This window comes from Vicugna pacos, chromosome 7, assembly GCF_048564905.1.
Source record: "Vicugna pacos chromosome 7, VicPac4, whole genome shotgun sequence".
In the NCBI taxonomy this organism is placed as follows: domain Eukaryota; kingdom Metazoa; phylum Chordata; class Mammalia; order Artiodactyla; family Camelidae; genus Vicugna; species Vicugna pacos.
In genome coordinates, this window is record NC_132993.1 from 196149 (window position 1) to 210432 (window position 14284).

The 14284-nt window shown below is 54.3% G+C and overlaps 1 protein-coding gene across 2 annotated transcripts in view; it reads left to right on the forward strand.

Moving 5' to 3' along the window:
• VIPR2 (vasoactive intestinal peptide receptor 2) overlaps positions 1-4202 on the forward strand; it is a 63363-nt gene extending 59161 nt beyond the window's left edge. Inside the window, exons 11-13 of one of the 2 annotated variants that reach the window (XM_072964034.1) lie at positions 1938-2067; positions 2144-2185; positions 3206-4202. In XM_072964034.1, the coding sequence (XP_072820135.1) occupies positions 1938-2067; positions 2144-2185; positions 3206-3379 (346 nt within the window). In that variant the 3' untranslated portion in view covers positions 3380-4202. The remainder of the gene's footprint in view (positions 1-1937; positions 2068-2143; positions 2186-3205) is intronic. The other variant, XM_072964035.1, reaches the window with a different exon arrangement.
• Positions 4203-14284: the final 10082 nt, after the last annotated feature.

Sequence of the window (14284 nt, forward strand, 5' to 3'; positions counted from 1 at the left end):
GCAATAAGTGCTGTGACAGAGTTAGGAAACACACACACCCCTCATTGTGCCCGGCGTGGAAATCTCCGCCCAGCCCACCACAGAGGCCGGGCTAGATGGGTTTCCACGTCAGATGTCAGATCTCAGGGTGGGGGGCAGTCCTTCCGAGCAGCATTTCCTTGGCTCAGGTGAGAAGCTGGGCGGCCCCTGCGCCCCGCCCCCCACGCCTGCCACCCAGGCTGTCTTCACACTGACTCCTAGTGTTTCTGCTAGTCGTGTTCACAGCCCCGCCGACCTTCCCTCCGGGTTCTGTGGGAAGTTCACTGAGTAGGTCTTAGAGACAGATGCTTTATTTTTGAAACAAAACAAAGTGGGGATAATAGAATCTGGTCTTTTTCCAGGATAACACAAAAGGCAGAGCACGTCTGTGATCTCGCCTGGTTGTACTTTGCCGTCTTCTTCTTCTCCCTGTAACTGTCTCAGTAGTGTAGTAACAGGTCTCCCCACACAGGGTCCCTGGGGCCCAGCCTCTAGAACCCTTTTCCAAAAACCAGCACAAAGCACTTCTGGGCAGATGGATAATTGGAATTCAGGCAGGTTCTCGCTGCAGTTTAACCAACGGCATAGCTCCCTGCAGGGCCCGTCCTCATGCATGGTGACACCAGCCGAAGTGTCAGTGCAGTGTGGGCACAGCGGGCCTCGTAAAGTCAGACGTGCAAATCTGCAGCTGCGGCCTGGAGGGTGGGCAGGCTCTCCCTGCTGCCCAGGGGCGTTCACGTCTGCTGCAGAGTAGGCTGGGCTTCTGGGCTTGTGCAGATGGTCCAATACAGAGGCAAGCCTCTGGTAAACACCACAGGTGGGTTTTTTGAGGGAACTGGGAGAAATGAACACATTTCTAGAACTTACATTTGAGGCTCTGAGTGCTAGGTTTGAGGCAGGCAACTCTAAAATATGTAGAGAAATTCGTGACTTTTCCAAGTGTTGGGTGGGGGAGGAGCAAGGAGGCACCCCTCACTCAGAGTTTCCAGGATGAGGCTGGTCATTAGAGCACCTGCTGGTGGTTCATTTGGGGGCCTTGATGTGCATACACATCACCTGGTGGGCCAGCCGGTGACCCCAGTGCTCCTGACCCTCAGACCAGGTGGCGGAAGCAAGGTCACATAGGACCACGTTGAATCCCCTGGGAAGATGCCAGCCACCTGCAGTGAGCTGACATCATTGGATGAGGGCCAGGCAGACTTGAGGAAGCTGAAGAGCCCCCCAGATGACTCTCTAGTGCAGCTGTGAGAGTCACTGCCTTAGCGCAGTAGTTCTCAAAGCAGGGTTCCAACTAGCAGCCACAGCATCTTCGGGAACCTGACAGAAATGCATTCTCAGGTCACACCCCAGACTTTCAGAGCTGGGAGCAAGCGGCGTTTTAACATGACCAGGTTCTGGTGCAGGAGGAACTGGGAAGCCCTGACCTGGAGGAGCGTGACCAGCACCCGCTTGGGGAGCGGGAAAGGTTCAGACAAGGAATGGGGCTCCTCGGAGGGTGGAGTTGCGTTCAGTTATTTTGTTTTCTACAAACAACACGGTGAGGAGAAAATCTGCTCGGACTAGGGAGGGTAAGAGCTCTGTGACAAAGAAGTTAGATCCCGTCTGGGCTCCCCGACTTCTGAGTCTGCTCTCCACGGGGACACTCTCTGTCACATGTGTGCTCAAGGGACCACCGTTTTGTCTGCTCTTCTGATCTGAAAGTAAAGCTTGCCCCCCCTTCAAATGCTGGGATGGGTCTCAACTATTAAAACTAGTGGCCCACGGGGCAGTGAGACCCCTCAGACCAGTATCTTCTTGCCAAACCTGTCAAGTTTCTTGTAGGAGCTCCGCTGCGGTAGGAGGGAAGGTGATCTGACGGTCCGTTCGCACGTTCTTTCCAGAACGGGCGGGGACCTCAGGATCCTTTCTCTTTGGTGCAGGAGGCTCGCCAAGTCCACTCTGCTGCTCATTCCGCTGTTTGGAGTCCACTACATGGTGTTTGCCGTGTTTCCCATCGGGATCTCCTCCAAGTACCAGATCCTGTTCGAATTGTGCATCGGATCCTTTCAGGTGCGGTGAGCAGGGGCTGGGCGTCCCTGGGACGGGGGCGGGGGCGAGTGGCCTCTGACCGCCCTTCCACCTGCAGGGCCTGGTGGTGGCGGTTCTCTACTGCTTTCTGAACAGTGAAGTAAGTGCTCACCTCTGGGAAGCAAGCACAGATTCTAGCTTTATGAGGAATTCCCCAAAATGCCCCAGCCCTGCAAAAGGCCCAGCCTTCCATGGGGTCAGTGCCGCCGCCCAGCACCTGGGGTCTCGGCCCCGCTCACACTGCCCGCACGTGCGGGGGTCTGCGCCGCCCGCCAGGCGCTGTCACGGAGTCTGGGGCCCCTCCCGGGTCCACGGCCAGTCCTCCCGCGGGTCCACCTTGTCCCGCCCTCTGCTGACCCTCTGCCGCCGCCCCACATTTTACCCCACTCCCTTCTCCCAACTCTGCCCCGCCTCGCCCTCTACCCACGCCCCCGCCCTGCTCCCCCCTGAGCCCCGCCCCATGCCCTGAGTTCCCGCCCCCACCCCACCCTCTACCCCACCCCGCTCCTCTCCTCAGCCCCGCCCCCCGCCCTCCACCCCCGCCCCCCCCCCCCCCCGCTCTGTCCCGCCCCCGCCCCGCTGGCCCCCACTCACCTGGGCTGTGGCCGCCTCTCCAGCTGGCGCCTCGCTGGCTCCCCCTTTCCCGCTACTTGCTGTTCCTCGCGGCCCTCATGTTGGCCTGAGCGACTGCTACACCTGCCTCCCTTCCTTCTTTCCAAACTCCCCGGGAACTCCCTCACCAGGACTGAGGGAGCAGAACCAGGACCGTAGGTAAAAGCACTGCATGCCCTGAAAATCCGAATTAGCTCTCTCGGTTCTGGGTGTGTCAGCTGCTGTCCTACGGACTGAAGATCCTGGAACCTGCAGCTCGGAGCCTTGGTTTCCGCAGTCTGGACACTCTCCCCTAGGCCCCCGTCGGGTCCCGCGTCCCTTTCCCTGCCGCACCCTCCCAAGCGCGTCTGATGGGCGGGCAGGAATGTCGCACCCTCCACACAGAAAAGGGCGGAAGAGGGAGGGGTTCGTTCACAGGTGTTTGCATTAGAGGGCACCTGGGGTCCCGTTCCAAGCCTGTCGTCCGCCTGACCCCCACCGCCCGCCTTGCGTTTGCCCTCGCCCGCAGGTGCAGAGCGAGCTGAGAAGGAAGTGGCGAGGCCTGTGCCCGAGCCGGCCCTCCGGCCGGGACTACAGGCTGCATAGCTCGTCCATCTCCAGGAACGGCTCGGAGGGCGCCCTGCAGGTGCCCCGTGGCTCCCGCACCCCGTCCTTCCTGCAGACGGAGACCTCGGTCATCTAGCGGTGAGGCCACTGCGCAGCGGAGCCGCGGTGAGGGCCGTGAGCCGGGGTCCCCGCCAGGATTGCGGGGCGAGCCAGCCGGGTTACCTTGTAACCGCCTGGGGGTTAAACCTAGTGATTGTAGAACTCCAGCATTTAGTAATTGTCTCGTTAATGTTTGGCTGTGTAGCCGGCCCTATTTTCAAAGAGAGTAGGAGAGACCAAGGCGGTTGAAGCCCAGGTATTGGGTACAGCGACTGAGGGAAAAAATGAGGAATTTTCTAATCTCAGTGCCTGTTCTGCGGGGAGCGCGGGCCTGAGCTGGAATGCTGGCCGCCCTCCCTCCGAATAACCAGCACCACTGGCCTCCCGCCCCCAGGTCCCCCGGGCAGCCCTCCTGTGAGCAGGACACGTAGCCGCCCTCCGAGGGCTTCCGTTAAATTCTCCTGCGAGCCCGGGCGGACCCGCCCCTCCAGCGCCCACTCCGTACCCCACTGCCCGAGTCCCGCTAAGGCCACCTCTGGGCTGTCCGCCCGCTGCTGCTCCACCGGGGCAGCCAGGCTGGCAGGGAGAGTGCAGAGAAGGGCGCCAGGTGAGAACAGCGGGTGGAGCGGTTCCCCCCTCCACCAGGGCACCTGCACTTTCTGAAGGCCCTGCCCAGCAGGCAGCGGGCAGGGCTCAGTCGGCGGCCCTGCGGGTGGTGACCTCACCCGTGGGGCAGGGAGACCAGGCATTTTACCTGGTGGGGGTGGAAACCTGTTCTCTCCTTAATGAGAATAATCTTGAAGTCATTTCTGTTTGAGTGGAGAATTATTTTAATGAAAGATTAAAATGTATCAAGCTCCCATCCAGTATTGGTAAGCAGCTGTCCTCGCCTGGCCTCCTTTGACTGTTCGTGGGTCTGAGAGGGGCTGAGTGGCCTTGGGGGTGGGGGATGGGGGGTGCGGGGAAAAGCAGGCCCACACCCTGTCCAAGGCAACCCCCTCCCCGGCAGGCATTCTGCTCACAACCCCGTCCAGCTGCTTCAACTGCTTTGCCAGTTCTCCAACCTCTTTATGATAGTGGTCCCTGTTAGCAATGAGGCTACAGCATCTTCATCCTGAGACATCACAGGCCTGGGTGCGAGTGCCCGTGACCAGGATGGCTGGCGCGAGCTACGAGAAGCCTGAACAAGAGCAGCGGGCAGTGTCCAGGAACCACCCAGAAACCCTGGAGCCGGGTTCCCTGACTTAGAAGATTTGCTGTGACCAGATCCACACGACCAACTGGAGAGCCAGCCCCCATAACCTGGGACGGTCACTTGTGCTCGGACGTCAGACATGTTCCCAGGACAGCCCTCCAAGGCTGTGAGCCAGAAACTGGACTGTCTGGACCAATGAAGAGCAGAGGGGAGAGTGAGTGTTACTCATTGTTGGCAGAGGAGCAGGTGATCAGAGTCAACATATGTCTTTGTAAAGTGTTGTAACCATGTGTGGAATGTCCCCAAGCCACCATGCCTGACCACTTGAATAAAACCCGGTCCGTGTCTGTGTGCTGAGTGACTCTGAGCAGCAAATCCTGAGGCCCCAGGGCCTTGAGCTGGGGACATTCAGAGGAAACCTCCTCACGTCTGCAGCAGAGCTTGGATGTGGGACAGGGTGGGGAGGGGGGCACATGGCAGCCACCTTCCCTAGGGCACTTATGCAGCCTGCAGAGACATGTTCCTTACAGCAGCCGGTCAGCAGTGGGGGCGATGCACCTGGCTCCCCCAGGGTGGGGGCCTGCAGCTCCCGACATCTAATCCCCAGCTCCACAGAACCTGAGAACCTGCCAAGTAGGGGCAGGGCTGAGCACACACATGCTAGTGTGCATTTATGTCTGTGCACATGTGTGCACACCTGTCTACCCCCATTTGTGCCACAGACATACAAAATCTATTTCTAGGAAACTCTGTGCTCAACCAAACTGCTTCATTCCAAGAGGAATGCAGCACCTTGCTACAAGGCAGATTTTCTGGAGGCCCAACTTGGAGAATTGAGCTGGCGGACCAGCCTCCAGTGAGATTCTAAGAGCCGCACCCCAGGCTGCAGGTGATGGTAGCTGTCAGCTGTCTGCTGGTGGAAAGGGCCTCGTGAGGACTAGGGTAAGGCAGGAACCTGTTCCAGACTCATCGAAAGGAAGAGAGTGCTTGACCTGAGGACCGGCAGGTGCCCAGGAGCCATTCTGGGGAACATACCTCCTCTCTGCAGACGGAAGTAGCATGTACCTTCCTTTCTCATCAAGAATGGCAGTTTTTAAATGGCTATTTTTTAGGTTTTCAGGTTATAGAAATTACATGGAGGAGTTACAAAACCTCAAATATTGATATAGGTAGATAGAATCTGAAACGTGAAAGGCTCTGAATTCCATCCTTCGTCTGCCTCTCTCTGGTCTGGAGGTAAATGTTGTGAGTTTCCTCGATGTCTGTGCACACCTCTCCCTCCTTCTCGGTCTTCTCTTTTTCCATGGAAATTGGATCATGTTGTATAGAAGTCTCTGCAACTTGCTTTTTTAGTTAAGACGGATTGTGTGGGTCTTGCCTGTCTGCACACAGACCTGCCTTATTGCTGACAGCTGCATGGCACGGCCATGCGTGGTTTAGTCCATCCACCGCTGCTGATGAGCGTTTGAGCACATAGGCGTCCGCTCTGGTGTGCCAGAGATCAGTTCCCAGAAGTGGCAGTGGGCTCCAGGCAGGTGCTGGCCCTGGAAGGGCTGAAGCAGCTCCCCTCTCGCCGGGGCTGGGTGGACGCCAGCACCACGGGTGTTATGGTTGCACCTTGCCCCAACCTGCCCGTCCGTGGTCTTGGAGACAGCGAGCACCTCTTTTCCACAGGAAGCTTGTTGTCTAGTCTGATTCAAAGCTGAGCCTCAGCCCGACCCACTGAGGCAGATTTCAGGCCCGTCTGTTCCTCCAGGCGGCCGTCCCCCCCCACCAGATGCAGTTCCTGCTGGAAGATCACAGATTAATCCTTTATTCTTGGGAAACGGGGTCGAGACTCAGCAGAGGCAGTAGGCGGTGTGTCATCATCATGTGCTTGCACTGTAACCGCCGGCCCTCTACGAGGCCCCGCTTGGCTTGTGGACATCACAAAGGATTCAGGGCACCTTTTATACAGAAGAGTGTTGTTTGGGAGATGGAAAGAAAAGGGCCTGTCACTTCCTTTGTGTTTCCTGAAGGTGTAAGGAGGAAATCAGGGGCAGGCTGTAGGTGGTCCCCTCGCTCCTGACAACAGCCCACCCCCGCCTGCCCAGGGGTGCCCTGGACCGAGCCCTGGACGGCGGGCCTCAGCACGGACACTGACCCTGGGGTGGCACTGGGATCTCTGTTAGAGCGCCTGATGTTCAGCACCTGACCCTGAGGAAGCAACAGGGGGAATAAGCTGTCAGAACATCACTGCGGAAAAACGAGACCAAGCAGCTGCTCGCTCTTGGAGGCAGGATTTTGCAAACCCTCGTGTGCTGAGCGGGGCAGGTGATGAAGTGTAAGCAGCAGCAGGGACACTCAATGCACTTGAGAAACACGAGCTCGCATGGTTTTAACAACTGCAACTGTGAAGCCAGAAGACGTAAAATTTGTGATTTTCAAACATAGCATAAATAATTACAACCCTTTCAGATCTAAAGACACCCATTTTTACTGAAACCCCATTATAAGGTGCCTCATCGTCCTGCAGACTTTCACAGGCAAAGGCAGACGGTGTCTCCCCGAATCTATCAGCCAGCAGTGAAAACCCAAGTAACGTCTGTGCTTGGTTCTACGGAAGCTGTAGGTGTGTGAGGCATCTGTAAATTTAGTCCCAGTTTCTGCACATGTGTGTACGAAACGCACTGGTGAATGTGGGTCAGGGGCTTTTACAAGGGGCACCGCCCACCCACCCTCTGGAAAGGGTTCGGGCTGGCTCTCCAGGTCTTCCTGTTCCCTCCCTCCTGGTCAGACAGACTCGAGGGCTTTGAGGTGGGGAGGCTGAAGGAAGGAGGCGGGTGGAGAGGGTTTCCTCTTGGCCGGGGTGGGGGGGCGGTTTAATAGAGCAGCACCGGAGACAGCAAGTCTGTGCACTGAGCAGGGGTGATGGGAAAGGGGGCCCACAAGTCCCCAAACCCACGAGGTGCCCGTGTTATACAGAAAGCACAAGTGAAGGACGTGAGTGTAACTTAACGTTGCTTTTGATGTGTGGACATCACTGTGGCTCGCAGACCCTCGACCACATACAGTCTGCACTGTGTCTCCTTGCCCCTCTGCCCATTTGTCCATCTGTCTGTCCATCTGACCACGAGGTTGTGCAAGGCTTTGCAGAAGACAACGCTGAGAGTTCAGCAAAGGAGTGAAAGGTTTTAGGGGAGGTGGGCCTTGAGCGAGGTTGGTGCGGGAGTAAGAGGGAATGACCTAGAAGTAAGTTAATATAGCAAAGATGTAGTTGGTGTGGTTGCCGGCGGGCCACACCCAGCCCTGCAGAGGCAGAGCAGCCACCACCAGTGCTGTCCAGAAGGACAAATGTGGCTTTCTTGGAAGCTGGGAGCTTCCCAAGGCTTCAGGGCTAGGGAATGACCTTGGGGCAGCTTTTCTGGAGGTGACTGGTGGCGGGAGACGGGGGGGGGGGGGCGCGGACGTGGTTTGGTAAGTTTCTTGAATAATCTGGGCCTCAGCCTCTGCCCTGCAGAATGGCGGGAGGGCGGCTGCTAGAGCAAGTTCTCTTTAAATCCCAACAGCATCTCTGTCTGCGTCCCGCCCACGTCAAGGGCGCTCACTGCCCTGCTCACACGCCCACGGCCCTGTGCCCTCACTGATGAGACCCCGGGAAGACAAGGGGACGGGGAGAAGGCTGAGCCCGGCTTGGCCTGCAGGTGGCCACGCGAGGTGCCTGGTACCTGAACCTGGGTCAGCGGTGGTGGGTGCCGGGAGGGGGCGCGGAGGCAGGCAGCCTGACCACAAGAAGTCCCTGGAGGTGGTGGGGGAGGGAGCAATGGACCCACGACACTGCTCAGGAGACACCTCTGTCCCACAGAAGCGCAGGGCGACTCTGAGCAAGATGCCCCCCGGAGCGAGAGGGCCTGGCAGGGAGGGTGACCTCCATGTGCCTTTGTCTGCCCGCCCCATGCCGGGGAGACAGCTCAAGAGCGTTTTCTAAATAACATTCAAGAACAAGTTGAAAGGATGTTTGTTTGCAAAATAAACCAGACAAGTAAATGTGTTCCAGTGTTGCTGGCCTGTCAGTTCATCTGAGAAAGTTCCCAGTGGGCTGAGACTCGCCCCTGCCTCACCTGCCTTTGGCCCCCTCTGGATGGGGCAAGCGTCCAGGTAGTGATGGGGCTCTGGGTGTCTGTCCCCAGCCCCATTCTGGCACTTGGCCCTCGGGTGAGCCAGGATGTGACCAGTGCCCAGGCCCACCTCCCTCCCTCAGCCAGCAAGGGTCTGACTCAGGGAGTACGTCCCAGCAGAAACGTGCAGGGAACACTGTGGCAGCTCCCACGAGGGACAAGGACAGCCCACAGGTGCCTGGATGAGGGGCCCTCGGAGCAGCAGCCTGGGTGTCCAGCTCCCTAGACCCCGAGCCACACCCAGCCTCACGACTTCTGTGGGGCAGAGTGTGTCGGCTGTGGGAGCCCTAGAAACAGGCTGATGCCCAGTGAGAGCTAAGTAATTGTCCGCTAGTCCCGATTTCCTCTTATGGAAGGACTGGTGATTTCCCCACAAGGAGCTAGTAAGTAAGTAAGAAAAATGTCAACACTTAGAAAACTGACCAGCAGAAACTGATAATTAATGAACAAAAATTATGAAAGACAAAAAGAATGAGGAAACGATCGCACCCCTCATAAGTAAAATTAAAAACTGGATCCCATAATTGCCTATGAATATGGTACTGTTCTGTGATACGAGGTAAGGTTATAGCTACATTGTGTGGAATAACACTATAACCTTTGCATTTAGTGGTTCTGTTGTATCACAGCATTACCACAATACAGTGTACAATACAGCAAATTATTACCTGTGTTTCCTCTATAAACTTCAAACACATTCTAACTTTAAAATGTTCATTTCATGTGGCCCAGTAATTTCATTTCCAGGAATTTCCCCTAATTAAGCATTCAGCTGCGCACAATTTATGTGTAAGAATAGTCGTCATGATGCAGTTCATGATGTCGGTGTCAGAGAATCAGAAACAACAGAGCTATTCACTCATTAAGGCGTGATGAAGTAAGCTGTGGCTGCACCACAGAATGGAGCCCTTGGCGTGGGGAAGGGGGCTCCCAGGAGTCAGAAACCGCTGGGCAGTCTCGAACAAGGCCGGAGTCCTGGGAGGGAGAAACAGCTGCATACTCTGAGACCTTCACTGCTCCTGAGAGGAAGCTCGTGGACAGTCAGCCTGCAGTTCCCTCCACTGCAGTCCCGGTGGTCACTAACTCTGCCAAGCGAACCATTAATAGTGCAGTACGAATTACACAGTCCAGTTACTCACCTAGCAAGGATATTTAGGAATGAAATTTAGGACAGCCACCTTTTTGAGCAAGTAAACCGGGAACAGCAAACAGCCAGCTCACCTAACTCAAGCAGTGCCACTTACAGGGCCGAGGACTGGTGTGCCCTCAGTGGCAGCATGGCATCTCTTCCTGAGGCCCAGACTCCAGGTTCCGCCTGTACATTGACGTCTGCCCGTACCCGTCCCACACACAGCACCTTCCCCTTTCACAGCAACAAAGGCCGACTCATCAGGAAGAGGCGACAGTCCTCAGTGTGCAGGCACCTCGTGACAGGGCTGCCAGGTGCAGGAGGCAAACGGACAGAACTGAAAGAAGAAACAGACAAACCTATGGTCGTGGCTGGAGATTTTAACACACTTCTCTGTAACTGATAGAACAAGCTTCCCCCAAAACCAGTAAGGATGTAGAAAATTTGAACAAAATATTAACCAAAAATACCACCCAACTTGGTGTAATCAATATGTATAGAACATATACATACAGAGAACATATATATAGCATCCACAAACATTGAGAACATACATGTAGAACATACATGTTTACAACACGGAGCATATATACACATGCAGAACACTATGCAGAACATATACATACAGAACACACGTAGAACACAGCAGCCAACAATTGCAGATTGTGTGTTTTGCAAGTGCACGTGGAATGCTCACCAAACAGACCATGTGCTAAGCACAAAAGCAAGTTTTGATAAACTTCACAGAAATAAAACCATACGGAGCAGTTTCTCTGACAAAATGGAGTTAAGCTGGAAGTCAGTAACAAAAAGTTAACCAGAAAATACCCAGTAATAAAAGTTACACAGCATATGTCTAAACAGACCTATGAAGAAATCTCAGGGAAATTATAAAATATTTTTAGCTGAATGAGAACAAAAACACAGTGCATCAAAATTGGTAGGGCACAACTAAAGCAATCCTTGGAGGAGACTTTGGAACGTGCAATACAGACAGGAAAAAGCAAATCAGAAGAATCGGTGACCCAAGCTTCTACTTCACGGGAAGAACAAAGCAGCACGCTTTCTCCCCAGTCTGTTTCCTCTTAGACGTTCAAGACAGAAGCCTCAGAATCACCCAGTCCTCACGCCCGGTTCACCAAAGGGCCTCACCAGCTCCACCCACCATCTTCTACCTGGGGCTGCCCCCTCTTTACCGCCTCGGCTTCTCAGCTGGTCCCTGCTGAATCTTGCTCCCCTCAAATTCTTCCCCGATCTGGCCCCAGTTTAAAGTCACCCGTCTCCCACTTCATCAGGACTTACAGACTCAGGAGTGGATGTGTCGAGACACAGAAACAAACAGGCCTAGGGTTGCCTTCCCCTTCTGTTCGCAGGGAAGGGGATGTGCAGACGTCTCCCTGCTAGCTTCCTCTCTGCTCAGAAGCAGAAAACCTTGGAGACTGTCCCCACTCGATCTTTCCAGGGAACCCAGATCTAGGGAGTCTTGAGCCAGTTCCTTCCCGATCTGTCTTCACAGCGCACACAGGTGCTGCTCGTCTGCACACGGTGGTGAACACGAGGCCTCTGTACCCGAAGACAAGCAGCCCAGGTGCCCCCAGGGCTGCGGGGTGTGGTCCCAGCACACCTGGGATTAGTGGCCTGGGCAGCTGTGCCAGAGGTAAGAGGACAACCCTGCATTTAGGGACACCAAGGCCATAGGAGAGGAGAGCAGGGCCCCTGCACAAAGCACCCGGGACCGTCATTCCTCCAGGGAGAGGGCAAACCAGCTGCAGACGGAGAGCCCAGGGGCCTGTGGGTGTTGCTTTAGGAGTAGTGACCACAGATGTGTTAACGTGCACTTATGCTCTTAAGAAGGAAAAACAGGTCTCTGAGAGGTTCAAGATTTCATTAAAAATTTCCCTAATGGTAGGGCGAGGTCACAGGAAGGCCCCGGAGGGCTGGAGGGGTGGCTGTAAAGCTCGGCACCCGGAGAAAGATGGTGCGGGCAGCAATCACTGCCCCGCGGTGTGGCAGGTCTGGCTGGCAGGTGGGCGGCCATGTCTGATTAGGCCAAAATCATATAGGCCTCGTGTTTATTTTCCTGGAAATACACTTGAAGTACTTACTTCTATGAGAAAAACAAAACAAAACTCAATTTAAATAGTGACTCATTATCTCAAGCAAGTCACTTAGGCTCCCACCATCCGCCTTTGCACAAGATTCTCATTGCCGTAACAACCAGGGTGGAATGAGAAATAACCAGACCAGAAATTCCAGAGTTCTTCCTCAGAAAAATGTTTAGTTTTGTTTGGATGGGATCTTTCCATTAAGAGAGTTCTGTTCTCAAATGGCAGATGGATCTGGTTTGGCCCCAAGGTCAAATGAAGCAAATATTTCCCAGCCCAGCAGTCTGACCACAAGGTCCCCCTCCAGCAACCCAGCCGCCCGCTCTAAGACCCCGTGTCTGCTGTTCCCCAAGAGTCAGGGGCACTGCCCAGATGGAGGCCCCAGGCTGGTATCTGTGGCCCTGTCCCACTGGACATACCCCTCGCAGTAAAGGCCCCTGGGAAAGGTGAGTCTGAGCCACACGTGTGAAGAGGGACCGGAGCTGCTCCCTAAGCCCGGAGAGGCCCACGGCAGTCACGCGGCTCCTCACCAGCCACGCGGGTCCCACCAGCACTTCCCGGGGCTGACGGTGCTTTACCCGAACAGGGGTTCTTGAGGTTCCTCTGCAGAAAAAAAAAAGAATCAAAGTTCATTTTAAAACCAAAAAAGGAAAGTTAATACATTCTAGTACTTCACAGTATGGATAAATACAGACCTCAGATGGATTTAAAAGGTAATAATATATTTAAAGTCAAAACCAAAACAATTACATCACCATTTGGGGAATTTTTTAATGATTAGTTGAGAAACTCTTCTTAAGTAAAAAAACATAAAATCCTCCATTTTACCACAGAAACATTTTAAGGAAGTTCTGCACATCAAAAAAAAAAAGCCATAAACTAAATTAAAAGGCAAGTAACAATATAGAAAAGTGTTTGCAAGAACTATGAGAGGGAATTAGCATTCCTAAGGTTCAGTTAATAAGAAATCTGCCAAAACTCCAAGAGATAAGTTGGCAGATTGCTTAAAAAGCCAATCCATGAACACATGAAGGAAAATGGCTAACAGATACATGGAAACTCTTCAGCTTTACAAGTGAACAAAGTGATGCATTTTTACTTTTACTTCCCAATGCTTCACAATAATTTGTAAAAATAAACGAGTAATATTTGACTCTGGCCATGTGAGACAGGGCCTAGAATGTTACTGACAGGATTAGCTTGGTCCAAAAGTTCAAAAACGCAATTCAGCGAAGACAGAAATAACTTTAAAAATGTTCACAAACGTTGACCAGACAGTTTCGCTTCTGAAGCATCCTAAGCAAAAAACAAAACAAAAAGTGCTTTTCAGCAAGTATTTCTGTACAAGAGTGGACCACAGGTGCCTGTTTCCTGGGATATAATTTGACCACAGGACGCTGATGATAAGCTGTAAAAGATAATGCCTCGGAGGTAGGGTGGGGACGGAAAGCACTTCAGCTGCCTACAGAATCCTTTATTCATATAATATGCATTAACAAATACTAAAAACACAGTAGTAAAGTGGCTGTTCCCGGGGCACCATTCATTCACTCTCACAAATTCACCCTTCCTTTCTTCCAACTAACGTGTGAAGGGTCCCTGGGGCTCTGGGGCCACACGTGGACGGCGCGGGCGCCTGTCCCCGGGGGACTGCGCTCCGGGCGGGAGGGTAGACCACAAATCGGCACACACCGCAGTGAGCGCTGGGCACGCCTGCCGTCGGATCAGGGACACGGGGACATCCCCAGCACGAACGAGGGTCCTCGGACACTGAAGTTACAACGAGAAGGAAAAAATGCAGTGAGCACACGGAAATGAACGTTCTCGAAGCCTGGCTTTCGGGCGCTGCACAGAGGGCCCCTCCCGCCACTTGGAGTGGAGTCACCGTGGGTCCCCACTCCTCTGAAGTCAGCACCACCTTCCTGAGATGTGGCTGCAACACCTGGAGACAAGGGACGTAAGACACTTGGGACAATTTATTATCAAAACACGCGCTTGGTGAGTTCCAGCCATCACCACACTTCTCAGTGGAAATGAAATCTTACGGTTTTGATCAAAGTCGTTTGTGTCTTACGAAGTTGCTCCCAGTCCAGAGCAAAATTTCAGGTGCTGGCTTTTTAATACAATCGCATGTTCTGTCTCATGGCCTTGTCCTCCACCCAGCCCGGGGTGCTGGTACTGGGAGGGAGGAGCCGGCCTCCCAGCCCCACCTCTCACCGCGAACACGCAGACCTGCACCCGAGGGGCGTCTCCATGCCTAGGGAGGCAGACATCCTGGGAATCACGCAAAGTCCAGGTGAAGGGGCTGAATTACTGCTGCTCCTGATCTGGGGGATGTTGGGGTCTTGACCCACCC